This window comes from Thalassophryne amazonica, chromosome 17 (genome assembly GCF_902500255.1).
Source record: "Thalassophryne amazonica chromosome 17, fThaAma1.1, whole genome shotgun sequence".
Lineage (NCBI taxonomy): Eukaryota > Metazoa > Chordata > Actinopteri > Batrachoidiformes > Batrachoididae > Thalassophryne > Thalassophryne amazonica.
In genome coordinates, this window is record NC_047119.1 from 22,679,882 (window position 1) to 22,693,509 (window position 13,628).

Consider the following 13,628-nt stretch of genomic DNA (forward strand, 5'->3'; position numbering starts at 1 on the left):
GTCTGCTCACATTTAAAATGCGTGGAATTTAACAAACGCAATTAAAAAATCAACGTCTATAAATGCAGAGAATATATTCAAGAGAGTTTTAGGCACTAGAGTTTAATGCTGTTGTCTGTGGAGCCTGAACAGAGTGTCTGAAATGCATTTGTCCTGTCGTGACGTACTGAGATAACATCATCCTACCCAAAATGCACTGCGGGGCAGAGCATGTGCTCACAAAACCTTAAAAATTAGCACATTACTTTAAAACTAAAACATATATCTGATATTTTTACTTTATGAAACTTCAGACATGATAGTAATTTTAAATAACTTGTCCAAAATTAGTTTGGTTAAAATTTGAACCATAAGTTAAAAATGTATGCCTCTGGATGACTTAGGTCATATTGCGAGCATATCGGTATGGTGTTAAAGGAAATGATTTTTTCTTTTTCCTTTTGGGGCTGTTTTTCCTTTGTTTGCAGAGGATTGAGATGCTTTTTATACAAGCAGTTCTCTTCTGTTTGCAAAGGTTATAACTATGCGTCTGTTACAAAACTTTTAAAGGTGGGTGCTGAACTAATTTTAAAAATGCTTGTCGCTGTTCAGCTTTGTTTATTTTGTTTATCGGTTTAAAAGTTATTGGATAAAAATTAATCAGAAGATAATTGGTCCGATAATGGTTTTTAAAGTTATCTAAAAAGATAATCCAATACTGAAAACATTATCTTCGATAATTATCTATTATCGGAAGTGTGCCCACCACTGCAGTGTGGTGGTTGGTATTAACATACCGGTGTGACCACTCCCAGGAATTACTGTAAGGTCTATTGTTGTTGTTACTGATAGGTGATAGTCTTGGTGGTGTATAGGAATACAGCAGGAGACAGTTTAACCCATGTGGTCAAGATAAGTATGACAGCTGTCCTTTACCCTGCCCCCAAGTATTTTTTAAGATGTTTGATAACCCACACACCCCCAAAGGTAAAAGTACTGCTAATTATAGCCTGCATGCACAACACGGAATTTACTGATGGGACTGAGTTCATAGCTTTACAAGCTCGGGTGTCACCAGAGCTCAGTTCTCCTGCAAGATCACCTTGATTCAGATCTGGGATTTAAATTCTGTTACAATAGTCTCTGTTAAAAGAGGAATTAATTTTCTGTAATTTTGCAGACATTACTGATATTTTAAATGGTAAATGAATGGTAAATGTCAGGCTGCTGCCACGCAAGGTGCCCACTATATGGCGGGAGCAACTAGGTGATTAATTAAACCCCTTACCACCCACCTATTTTCGGCTTGTGCACAAAAGTTGGACCTACCCAAGTGCCAAAGCTCATAAAAATAACATCTTACACCTCACAGGATTGCAATATGCCTCATTTTAAAGTACAGTTCTTCTAGTTTCTTGTTATATCCACCTTAACACTTTAACTATTGCACAAATCAAACAATGGCAGCTTAAATTTGACAAAGTTTTATGTTTTTTTTTCTCTCGAAAATAAAAAACCTACTTTATTCATGTCATTGGTTGAGTTTACATTATACTGTGCATTTGAAATTCACACCACTTGTTATTCATGATGTCAACAACAAGTGTGACAAGTTTTATGTCTTTGGGACAAAGTATGTTGATACTGTAGGTGTTTTTATATGAAATGGCTCCATTTGGCACAAGTGTGCCAAATCTTAGCCAAATGTGCCAACTTTGGTACATGCATTTTACCACTCATTTCATCATAAAAACATTTTTTATCATTCAGATAGCTATAAAAATAATCTAGACAATGTTTTTTATTTTTTCTCAGACTTTCATATTTTAGTGGTGCAACTGGAATTTTGTGAATTACAACCATATAATACAAAATTAGAATGATAATAAAAATCTTTATTTTGTATATTTGAAATGGTAAATGAAATACAATATATTAAGGACCTTGTCAAAGGGCCCTTAGTGATTTTCTAGTCAGGCTGGGATTTGAACCGAGGATCCTCTGGTCTCAAGCCCCAACGCTTAACCACTAGACCATCACCTCCCCAATTTCTAGACCGTCACCATCATGTCAGATTATCTATCACCAACATAGCAAGGATGTATGTATGTCCCATTCACAGACACTAACTCTTTCACTCAAGTGTCTACCATGTACTTCTCCACACACAGAGGCAGATACCAAGCATAATGTTCTGTATACTATATACACACACAAAGTGGTACAGTCCAGTGAAAAAACTCCAGTTATATCTAGTTTGAAAATGTCAGCACTGTGATGTACAAGGAATTCCTTTAATCACTACAAGTGGAAAGCTGCACCTGGTTTTGTTGGAGTAGAGAACGAGCCAAAGCCTTGAGAAGCAACACTGCCACCTCCAGTGCTGAAGGTTCCACTGGGTTTCTGGTCCCCAAAGGAAGACTGTCCAAAGCCAAAAGTCTTTGCACCGCTGCTCCCAAACAGACTGTTGGTACCTAGATGAGAATTTTGAAGCACTGTAAAATGAGGGTGTGTTTCTCGTAGTAATGTGAACAGACATTAGCTCATCTCTAATTTCAGCAAACTTGTATGTTAGAATCTACAGCTACAGCCAGAGTGCTGATGTATAATAAATACTGAGCTATGACAGTACAAGCCTGGTCTCTTTCATAACATCCTTGGCTACCTGTCTGAGCAGACTGCCCAAAGGCTCCAGGGGAGGCAGTGGTGCCAAATGGGTTCTTGTTGGCAGCTTCTTCATTGGGTTTGCCTCCGAGGCCACTGAAGAACCCTCCAGCACTGGACGAGTTGGCTGTATTGGTTGAACTTGAACCAAACACATTCCCGCTAGCTGACGGCTGCTGCTGACAGACAAATAGTTTTTTATGCAATGTAATCAGAAAAATGAGGTAAAGTATAATTTCAGGGTAATATGTTTATGTCAGCAAAGGAATCAGAGAGTGTACACTACCTGTCCAAACAGGCTCCCACTATTAGGCTGCTGGGCAAACACAGGAGCAGCAGAGGAACAGCCAAAAACTGGAAGAACAAGAGCAGGGAAGGTTACAGTTAAGTCTGCAGTAGCGCAAGAGATTTAGCTGGTGCACCCACCCAAATTTATACTCATTGCTAACCAAGTACATATGAAACTCCTACTATGCTGCCGTGCAAAAGCACTCCAAATGAAATCAAGAAATACAAACTGTGGCAAACCTTTTTGGAGTAGGTAGTTCTCAAAAACTGTGACCATGCATGAATGAGACAAATGAGGGAAGCCACCAAAACACCCAAACAACTCTGAAGGAGTTTTATGCTTCTGTGGCTTTGATTGGACAACCCGTGCACAATACAACTCTAGTCTCTGGCATCACTGTTTACACAGCTTCATGGTCACGTGACATAGATAAGGACATGCTTAAATAGATGTGAAAAATTCAGTTACAGTTTGCCAGAAGGCACATGGGAGTCCAAAGCCTAAATCTGATCTATATTCTTGTGTGAAAATCCCCCTTGCTGTCCAAATACTTATGGACATAACTGCTCTCACCATCATGTTTGTAAATGTCCGCAGACCAACTCCATGTCACTTGGGATAAAAAAAAAACCTGCCAAATGCATAAATCGTAACCAGGCTATTCTGAAAGCATTAAATTATACTGATTATTGTTCTTGCAAATAACTTTCACTTGAGAATTAGTCCGGCTATGCCAGACTGCAGAAATATTACCACAAAGGTTCTAATCAAATCCAACAACACTGGCCATTCTCATCTCGCAGTCTAAACTGAAAGCCACAGCCAGTGCAGAGTAAAATACTGTATCACTGCACTGGTAAACCGAACACTCTATTTTAATACAATAATTAAGTTAATGTAACTCAAACTTTAAAAAAAGTTATAGTAACTCATTTCCATGAATTAAACTAATTCAAAAATGAACTGTTGTCATAACAACTCAATTCCTTTAAGTGCATTTAAAGTTTTGGGGCATTTAAGTGTTGGTGATGTACGTATTTCCAGTGCATTCCATTCACTCATTTTAATTCAGTTTATGTAACAGAGGCCAGCAGGTGTCGCTGTGCATATGTAGTTAGTAAACCTCACTCCAAACAGCTCAAAAGAATTCTCTGGTCACAAGGCCAGAACCCTGGGTTTTTTTACATAAGTTTAAATAACTATAAATTAAGTTACTAAAACTTTAACAATTAAATTTTTGAAAATTATTTTATTTAAGTTGGCAAACTCAAATGGTTTAAGGCAGTCGGTTTCCTCAAATGGCTTGAGTTCAACTAACTCATTGAGTTTTACAGTGTGCTGGTAGTAGTAGCAGTAGAAGAAGTAGTAGCAGTAGAAGAAGTAGTAGTAGTAGAAGAAACAACTATTTTTCAAATTCAATTTATTTTAATTTATGTAGCACCAAATCACAGCAGAACTGCCTCAAGGCGCGTCACACAAGTAAGGTCTAACCTTACTAACTCCCAGAGCAACAGTGGTAAGGAAAAGCTCCCTCTGAGGAAGAAACCCCAAGCAGACCAGGCTCAAAGGGGTGACCCTCTGCTTGGGCCATGCTACAGACATAAATTACAGAACAATTCATAAAACGAACATACAGGAAATGCTGTTGGTGTACAGCATTTCTAAACAACTACAGTGGCACCTTATAAATAAATACAACAATGTATGTCTAACTGTTGGAGAGTACACCAAATGATTTAATAAAATATTAACTGCATGCGCACACAGGTCGACACTCACCTGAGGGCTGCCCAAAGCTGAATCCTGTAGATGAGGACGTGGTCGTCTTACTTCCAAACACAGAATTTTGGCCAAATACAGAACCTTGCTGTCCAAACGCTGGAGCTGCATTTTGTCCAAACAGACTAGTGCTAGTGGTGCAGGCTGTATTGGCACTGCTTGTGCCAAAAGAGAAGGAACTGGCATTGTTTGGCGTAGATGCTCCAAAAATATTTCCTCCTCCTGTAGTGGTACTGCCAGAACTTCCTCCAAATACTGACTGACCAAAAGAAAAGCCGCTGGCAGTTCCAGTGTTGCTGTTAGGTTGGCCAAAGCCACCCACCTGACCAAAAACTGACTTGCCAAAACTACTTCCAGTGGGTGTGCCAAATCCTGCTGAACCAAATCCTGTAGGGGCTGGGGCTGAGGAAGCAGGAGCTACAGCAGGTTGTCCAAACACAGTGTTAGCAGCAGTGGTTGTACTGTTAACAGTCGTTGGGGTGGTTGTGGTACCTAAGGGGGCAACTGTGTTGATAACTGGTGTGACACTAATGCTACTGCTATCTGTTGTTACAGTTGCAGGCTGAGTGAAAATGGAACCTGGTTTGTCAAATGTTGCCACCTGGAAAGCTGGTGAGGGCGCCTGTGAGGCAGTTTCAACAGAAGGAGTTGTAGAGGCTGAGGCGGGCACAGAAGCAGTGGCCGTTATGATGTCTGATGTTGGTTCTGTTGCAGGTGCAGCACTGGATGTCGTTGGAGCAGTTGTTTCAGCTGGTGGGGGGATGGCAGAGGAAGGTTCTACATTGGGAGCAGCTTTTGCCAAAGAAGCTGAAACTGTTGAAACTCTAACTGCGGTTACTGTGGTTTCACCAACATTTGTAACTGTTGGAAGATCAGGTAATACTGAGGGGTTATTAATACCTACAGCTGGTTCAGTGGCAGGTTCCGGTTCGGGTGGAGGTGTGGGTTCTGACGGATGTACTGGAGTTTTTGATTCCTCTGCAGAGTCTGACGGGGCTGCAAGGAGACTACTGAAAGATGTACGCGAGCCTGACACGTTCGAGTTAGACTGTGGGACAGAGAAGGCCAGCTGCGCGTTTGATTCTGGGGGTTTAAACAAACTATCTGACGACGCCTCCTTGCTCAAGTCTGCAGTTGTAGAATCTTCCACAGGCTTCTGTGGGGCAACACGAAAGGTAAACTGGGCCGACCCTTTGTTTACACTAAGTCCACTATCACTAAAGCTAAATGAATCAGCAGGTACTTTGGTGGAGAGATCTTTGACTTCTTCTCCCTGGCTAACACGTAGTCCAGAGAAACTGCCCAGAGTCTCTCCTCCAACAGCTTTAGAAGGCTGTGGCTCTATCCGTAGAGCAGCTGTGCTGCTGGAGGGCCTGGCTGCATCTGCTGATGAGTTTGTAGACAGGGTGAAAGACCCTGTACTTTGACCAGAGGAGCCAGACTTTGGAACAAAGGAGAAAGGCTGGTCTGCTGTCTGGCCAAACACCATCTTTCCACTTCCACCAAAAGAGAATTTATTCACATCCTTCACTGGAAAATTTCAGTTTGTTTGGGAAAGACAGAGAAGAAAGCAAATGATGAGGGCAAGTGATTTTAATCTGGACAGATAATTATAGCCATTACATCAAGCTGTAGTATCGTTTTACCTTGAGATGTTCCAGCTCCCTGTGCAACTGAAGTAAAACTAAAGTTCGGGGTCCTATAAAAGACAATAAGATAAAGTGTGGGGTTTAATAATAATGACAACAATATAAAGGATGTTAACTGCAGGGATTAAAGAAAAAAAAACAAAAACAAACAAAAAACCCAAATCTGACTCAAATATTTTTTTAGAGTCACCACATACCAGTTCTCACCAGCGGAGTTGAGCATAGGGGGCCCCTATGCTGTAATTCGGACCTCCTACGCTGTGATTTGGGCCCCTATGCTATGATTTAACCAGCATTGGGGGGGGGGGGCTTTTTTCCCTTCCTTTTTTAAAGGACATGTCACACATTATTTAACGTCTCAGTTAGCAACACAAAGTGTCTCAAAATGCAGGAAACAGTGTTTATAAATTTCCAATTTTTTGGGGGGTGGTTGGGGTGACGCCCCCCAGAGCCGCCTATAATATTCGCGCCTGCAATGCTCGTCGCACAGCTATGCCCCGCCAAGTTCCCCCTATGCTGTGAAAAAATCCTGGTGAGAGGCCTGTCTACCTTTTTATTGAAACCCTTCTGCAATTGTGTCCAAGATTTTAAGGAAACACAAGGTGGAGACAAGTAAGAAAACAGCAATTTGTTCTGTTGAACAAGACTGTACTTCACTCACTAACCATTGGTGCTCTTTTCTAATGCAGCCAACATATCAGACACGCAAGTAGGGTGAAGTCAAAAAATGTGAAACTGTTGATGGATTGCTAGTGTTTATGTGAAGAGTAGACAATGTTTTAAAAAGGAGGCACCAAATGGTGCATTTTAATCACAATTTTAGGGATGAATAGAACAAAGAAAGTCATATTTGCTCACAATTATATAGAGTAAGGGTCGGGTTAGCAGGAAAGAAAATGTTGGAAATTCCATTCCAACAACTTTCCATTCATGACACTGATGTCAAGGCACAGCTAGGGCACAATTAATTTGAAACTGCATGGATGCACTGTGAACTGACTGAACAATATTCAATTAAACTTATTTCAACTAATATTCAATAGCAGAATAAATCCGTCATTCATAGCTGTGTAGATTCAACACAATGAGGTTCTCGATATGAGGTAAAATAATCATTTTTAAAATTGTATGCCAGTGCTGCTTTATCATGTATCTATGAGACTGAAACAGCCTAGATTGAACTAAGATATATTACTGAGCCAAAAGGAGACCTGAATCAACACAGTTTCATGTTTTCCATCAGTTTACAACCATCGACTTGGGCAAAACACATGAATTTTTACAAAGAACTGAACATGAACAGAATCAGTGAATAAAAAAAATGCCTTTGTCAAAAACATGAAAAATACAGAAGACAGAAAAAAGTGCAAAACTGATCTTTATAGTTTATAATGTCGCAGAGAGAGAGAGAGAGAGAGAGAGAGAGAGATTGATTATCAGCACACACACTCAGAAGCTTTTTTTGTTTTGTTGTTTTTGTCTGCTTGAGCGGAGCTGCGGCGTTTCTTCCAAACAGACTGATTTTTTGCAGACTTTAAATGAAGACACCGTGACCAAAAAAAAAAAAAACAAAAAATCACAATGATGTAATCTTTGCAATTATTCCGTGGTTCATACTGTAGAAAAATGTCAAGGACATGACTGCAAAGGCGGTCATTCACGGCGGAGCCGCAGAACAGTCCACGGATTGGCGTGATAGAAGCAAAAATCTGATTTTGTGGGGAAATTTTCAAAAAGTGGAAATCCACGTTTCCACAGAAAACTTACATGTCTGATGACATTCAGGACACAGACAATGAAAACAAAAATAATAAATCCAGAGCACCTCGTCCACATTGTAGTCTGCTGTCGATACGTGCAAGGCATCCATTGCAGGCAGCGACAGCATTAGATTTATTTCCACAGTGCTCCTCAGAAAAATACATAAATAAATAAAAAGAGAAAAATACAATAAATTCGGACACAGAGGACTACGAAAAGGACACCTCCAGCGTGCGTGCACAGCCTGTCCACGCATTACAACTTAATTCCATTAGATGGGGCAGCTTCTCCATGGCCGGACAGGACCCACGGGCACCGTGACCCTTTGGAAGTGTGCCGATAAAAATTCAGTGTAATCCATAATGTAGGGTCTCAGGTAAAGCTCACAAAACCAGGACATTACACCACTCGCAACAACAGCAAACAGAAGCAGCTGACTGGTCACGCTGCATATCATAATCAATGGTCCAATAAGACACCCCCCCACACACACACTTTTTTTGTTTTTAGATTTTCATTGGCTCTGCATTAATGTCATATACGGCCCTTTGATGGAAATCCCTGTAACTGCACTGAGTGTTTCAGAATACCCATTCAAAGAAGTGAACTGACTCACGGTGAAGAAAAGGAGAAACTTTTGCTGTTGCTTTGCTCCACTGAAGTAGCAGGAATCACAGATGCATCGGCTTTGGAAGAGTCACCTGAAAGTCAAAGAAACAACACTGTTTGAACTCAAGCAATTTTTTAAAAGAGCATTGCCACATTTTGAAATAAAGAACTAACAAAAAGAAAACCCACGATGCTGCCTTCCAATTGTCATAAGCAAACATCCAGAACACAACTTTATTTTCTGGGCAAGAGGTAAACCGAAAATGTGCACTTAACATTAAACTTACCAAAAACAAAGCTTGGTTGTGTAGAAGATATACTTTCAAAAGGTACCTTCGAGATACCCTGGGAAGGATTCTGTGGGAATAATTTCAAATAACAACAATAAATGTCCATTACATGAGAAAAATACAATATTCGTTGTGTGATGTCATTTTTTTTTTCTGAGGACAGATGACGTGCTGATAGCGGGCTTGTCATGGTGATGTGCAAATGTCAGAGGATGGCTGGGTTGTGTGTTACTCCAGCAGCACATATAGTGAAATTGGAACGATGCAGAGGTGCAAAGAGGGAGAATACATGCACGCACCTATACGCACGCTGAGAAAACAAAGGGTAATTCAGGGCAGGTTCAGACAGCTGACACCCCGGACATCTCCATCATGGAGGAGTCAGGACATTGTGCACGGAAACACGCACACTCACACAAACGCTAAAAAAAGATAACCTTAAATATATAAATAATAAATAAGTAGGTTACATAGAAAATAATAATAGTATCAAATTAAAAAATAAATTGATAAATAAATAAGTGAACAAACAAATCATATCATAGTAAAAGAAAATAAGAGTTTGATGGACGATGAACAAATATTAGATGGTGAAGATGAAGTATTAACCCTTGATCATACTGAAAGTCAGGGGGACATAGAAAGTCATGGTATCGGAACACATTTGTGGCTGGAATGAACATATACTGAATGAATGAATTTATTCAGCACACGCAGATCCAAAACAAGAAACTTACAAAGAAAGAAAATAATCCAACAGCGCACCCATCCGCCCGAAAGGGTGTAGGCAGAAGCAAAAGCTTGTGAACGGCCACCCCTTTAACCAAAAATAAAAATGATACATATGTATGTAAAATTATACATATACCAATGATAACTAATACAAAGTATAAATTGATCCTTGAACTAAAATGTCAAAAACACAAACATGCAAATAGCAGTGCACCAAAAACAAAACAAAATCAATAAACGTAAATTAAAATGTTATAGCACGTAATCTAGTCATTTTTGAAGAGCCTTTTAAAGCCAACCAAATTACCAAGTGATTTTATGTTATCCAGGCAATGATTCCAAACATTTAACAGAAACACAATGACTTTTTACAGTAGTTCATATCTTTGATTTCTGAAATAATAATGTTCCTTGCAAATTATAACTGAAGTCCCTCATTTTAAACAGGTCCTGGACATGTTGTGGGAAAAGTTTATTTTTTACTTGAAATATAATTTGTATTATGATAAAATCAATCAAACCCCAAAATTTTAAAATATTCAAACGGACAAACAATGGATTTCTTGGCTCACAATATGGTTTCTTACTAATAATTCTTATAGCTTTCTTTTGAAGTAAAAATATTGGATTTGTATTAGTTTTGTAGGTGGTTCCCCAAACTTCAACACAGTAGGTCATGTATGGAACAAGTAGTGAATGATATAAGGTAACTTATGAGCGTTGGGAGAGGAAGTCTTATGCGTTACAAGGAAGGCAAAGAACATTGGAAAACACAAGAAATAAATCTAAAGCTGTGGCAAATTACAAAAAAATTAAATCTAGCTCAGACTAAAGAGGAATTTCCTTTTTTACCTTGGGAGCAACTTATACAAAATATGGGAAATCCCAGCACAATGACAGTAATACTAGAACCTCTGTGCACAGATTCAATCACTGTAATAAAGTTGTGTCAGGTTTTGGGGAACCCGGAAGGCAGGTCAAATTAAAGGGGCCATAGTTCCTCGTTTGGCTATAACAATGAGAACAATGGAGACTGGCAAATTTGAACATGTCACCAAAAACTTCAGCTGAAGCCAAACTCCAAGATACAATCCTCACCGAGTACCACAGGTTAAACTAATGATAACCGTAGGAAAAATAGTAGTATTAATAAGTACCAAAAGACAGAGGTGCTAATGTGGTTCAAGAAATGCAGCCAGACGTGTTTGATACTAAACCAATGCTGTCTTGAATAGAGATAACTGGCCCCCATATACGTACATCTCATGTGACACCAGAACTGGCAGGACAGCGCCCTCTGCTGAGAGCAGAAAACAAAGCAGAAAGTATGTTTACAACCAGGCCCGCAGTGAAAGGAAAAAAGAAAAGAAAAAAAAGAAGGGAACTGTGGCCAGAGAGTCCAGCGACAGAGAGTGATGCAGCCAACGACAGCAGCCATGCAGCAGGGGCCAGACAGGACCCCAGCCACCGGCTCAAGCAAAGACACTGCAGGGGTCTGTGACACCATGTCCACTGAAGGCTACCATCACCTGCACCCACAAAGGCCTTGAGCTGAACTTTATGAAAGAACGCATCCCTGAACTGAAAGACTATGGACAGTCGCCTACTCTCATTCAACCTGCAGTGTATTGGATCAGGTGGCCAGCTGGGTTGGATTTGGCACATCAATGGAATGCATTTAAAGTTCTGGTTTCAACTTAAGTGCCTGACTCCGCCTCCCATGTCACGCTTGTGGTGACTAATGGACTTGGGACCCATGATATATATAATATATATATATATAAAACAGCTTTGCAAGGGTCAACATGGCCGCCTACTCTGAACTCACATGTCAGCACCTCCCCTGGTGGACAATATTTGAAAATATCACTGAAAATGTTTGATAAGGGAATAGGAAAACTAGTGTTATTAAGTCAAAGTCCCCCTATTCAACTGTTATTGTCAGAAGATCACAAAAAATTGTTACAACAGATACCATGAGTTGTGGTCAAAACACAAAACAGATGTAGGATTTGTTAGGTTAAAGTCAAAGTCAAATTTATTTATTTATATAGCACATTTACAGCAACCAAAGCTGCCCAAAGTGCTTCACAGATACAAAATAAAAGGGTATAAAAATACAAAAATAGAAAATACAAGAGCCAAACACTAATAAATACAATAAAAGTTTAAAACAAAAGTACAGCTCTGCTTAAGTGTTGAAGGCCTGCGCAAAAAGATGGGTCTTCAATAATGACTTAAAATCATTTAAGGAAGATGCAGATCTAATATTAAAAGGAAGGCTGTTCCACAGCTTAGGAGCAGCTACATAGAAGGCTCTGTTTCCTCTGGTCTTAAAACATGTTCTTGGCATGTTGTGAAGGAGCTGATTGGTGGTCCCAGGTTATCCCGGCTGATCCATGTCAAAGTAGAAACTGGTGTTGTGTTGTCATGCCAAAGGTAATATCCACTAAAAGCACATAAAAAGTGCTTGGTAGCAGCAGATGTTTTAAAAGCAACAAAAAAAACCCTTGTAATACACCAATTTTTCCAACCAAAAAGCCAAATTCAGAAGATTATAGACAGCTGCATGATTTACGCACCATCAATTCTATAGTGGATGCTGAGACCCCAGTAAACCCAGACCCATAGACATTGCTTTCAAATATTCCTCCTAATGCCTGCTGGTACACAGTCATCGACATATGCTCAGCATTTTTTAGTGTGCCACTACATCCAGATTCTCAGTATGTGTTTACATTCACTTATCAAGGACAGCAGTACAGTTACACACGTCTGGCACATGATTATGTTGAAAGCCCTTCAATATTCAATGAAGTATTGGCAAATGACCCAGAAATGACAAGTACAGTGCTAGAAATATGTAGGTGACCTACTAATTTATAGCACTACCAAAATTCAATGTGGAAGAAGATTCTTTCAGTCCTGTTAGCCTTGGCAAAGAGGGACATAAGGTGAGCAAAGATAAATTACAGTCTGTTGGTCACAAGTTGAATACTTGGGCAGACAGTTGTGTGGCAATAAACAAGTTATTGCTCCCTCACAAATTGAGGCAATATCCAAAATTCCCAAGCAACAGACAGTCAGGCAGATGTTGTTGTTCCTGGGAATGGTTGGCTTTATGCTGCATTTACACATAACGACAACAGCTCACGCATGCCAAGAAGTATACATTCTTGGCCGCTGATCACGAATGCGATGATTCGGGGCAGAGGCGTCAGGTGTCCTCAGGAACTGCTGCAACCTGTTACCACGCATTACAATTAATGGCAATTGCGCTATTGTGCGGAACAGCGCATCGTTACGTTCTGTCACGTTGTGAATGAGGCGAATTGTCACCCCCCACACACACACACACACACACACACACACACACACACACACACACACACACACACACACACACACACACACACACACACACACACACACACACACACACACACACACACACACATCAGCTGCTGAACAATTCAGATCACCCCAGTTTGCTCCTCAAAATCCACAGCAGAAGAACTTTGTGACTGCATGCTTAGTTGGGCTCTGTGTCATGGTGTGAGGAGGACAAGAAGAGAGCCAGATGTGTGGCTACACGCGGCTCTCGTCTCGCTTGTTTTCCCAAATATCAGGCACAGCAGCAGCAGCAGGTGGAACAAATGCAGGAGCGCGCTGATGAGCATTAGAACGAAACTTTTAGCCGTCTTGGCGTCACTGTCCTTCTTCAGCATACTGCAGCAATGAAACTGAATGCGGTGCAGCAGGGTTTAATTGTGTGCACGTCGGAGAAGAATGCTGTCACTCTGTATTAAGGTTCACCACTAAGACGGATCAACACGCTCAGTTGCGACCTCCACGACATGAGGTGAATTGAGGGTG

The 13,628-nt window shown here is 40.3% G+C and overlaps 1 protein-coding gene across 1 annotated transcript in view; it reads right to left on the reverse strand.

Moving 5' to 3' along the window:
- The window catches only part of nup214 (nucleoporin 214), a 71,425-nt gene that overhangs the window by 10,473 nt on the left and 47,324 nt on the right, over nucleotides 1–13,628 (reverse strand). The window contains 7 exon segments of the mRNA XM_034192224.1: nucleotides 2,301–2,453; nucleotides 2,645–2,822; nucleotides 2,930–2,997; nucleotides 4,712–6,241; nucleotides 6,358–6,410; nucleotides 8,738–8,822; nucleotides 9,018–9,087. Coding sequence (XP_034048115.1) covers nucleotides 2,301–2,453; nucleotides 2,645–2,822; nucleotides 2,930–2,997; nucleotides 4,712–6,241; nucleotides 6,358–6,410; nucleotides 8,738–8,822; nucleotides 9,018–9,087 — 2,137 coding nt within the window.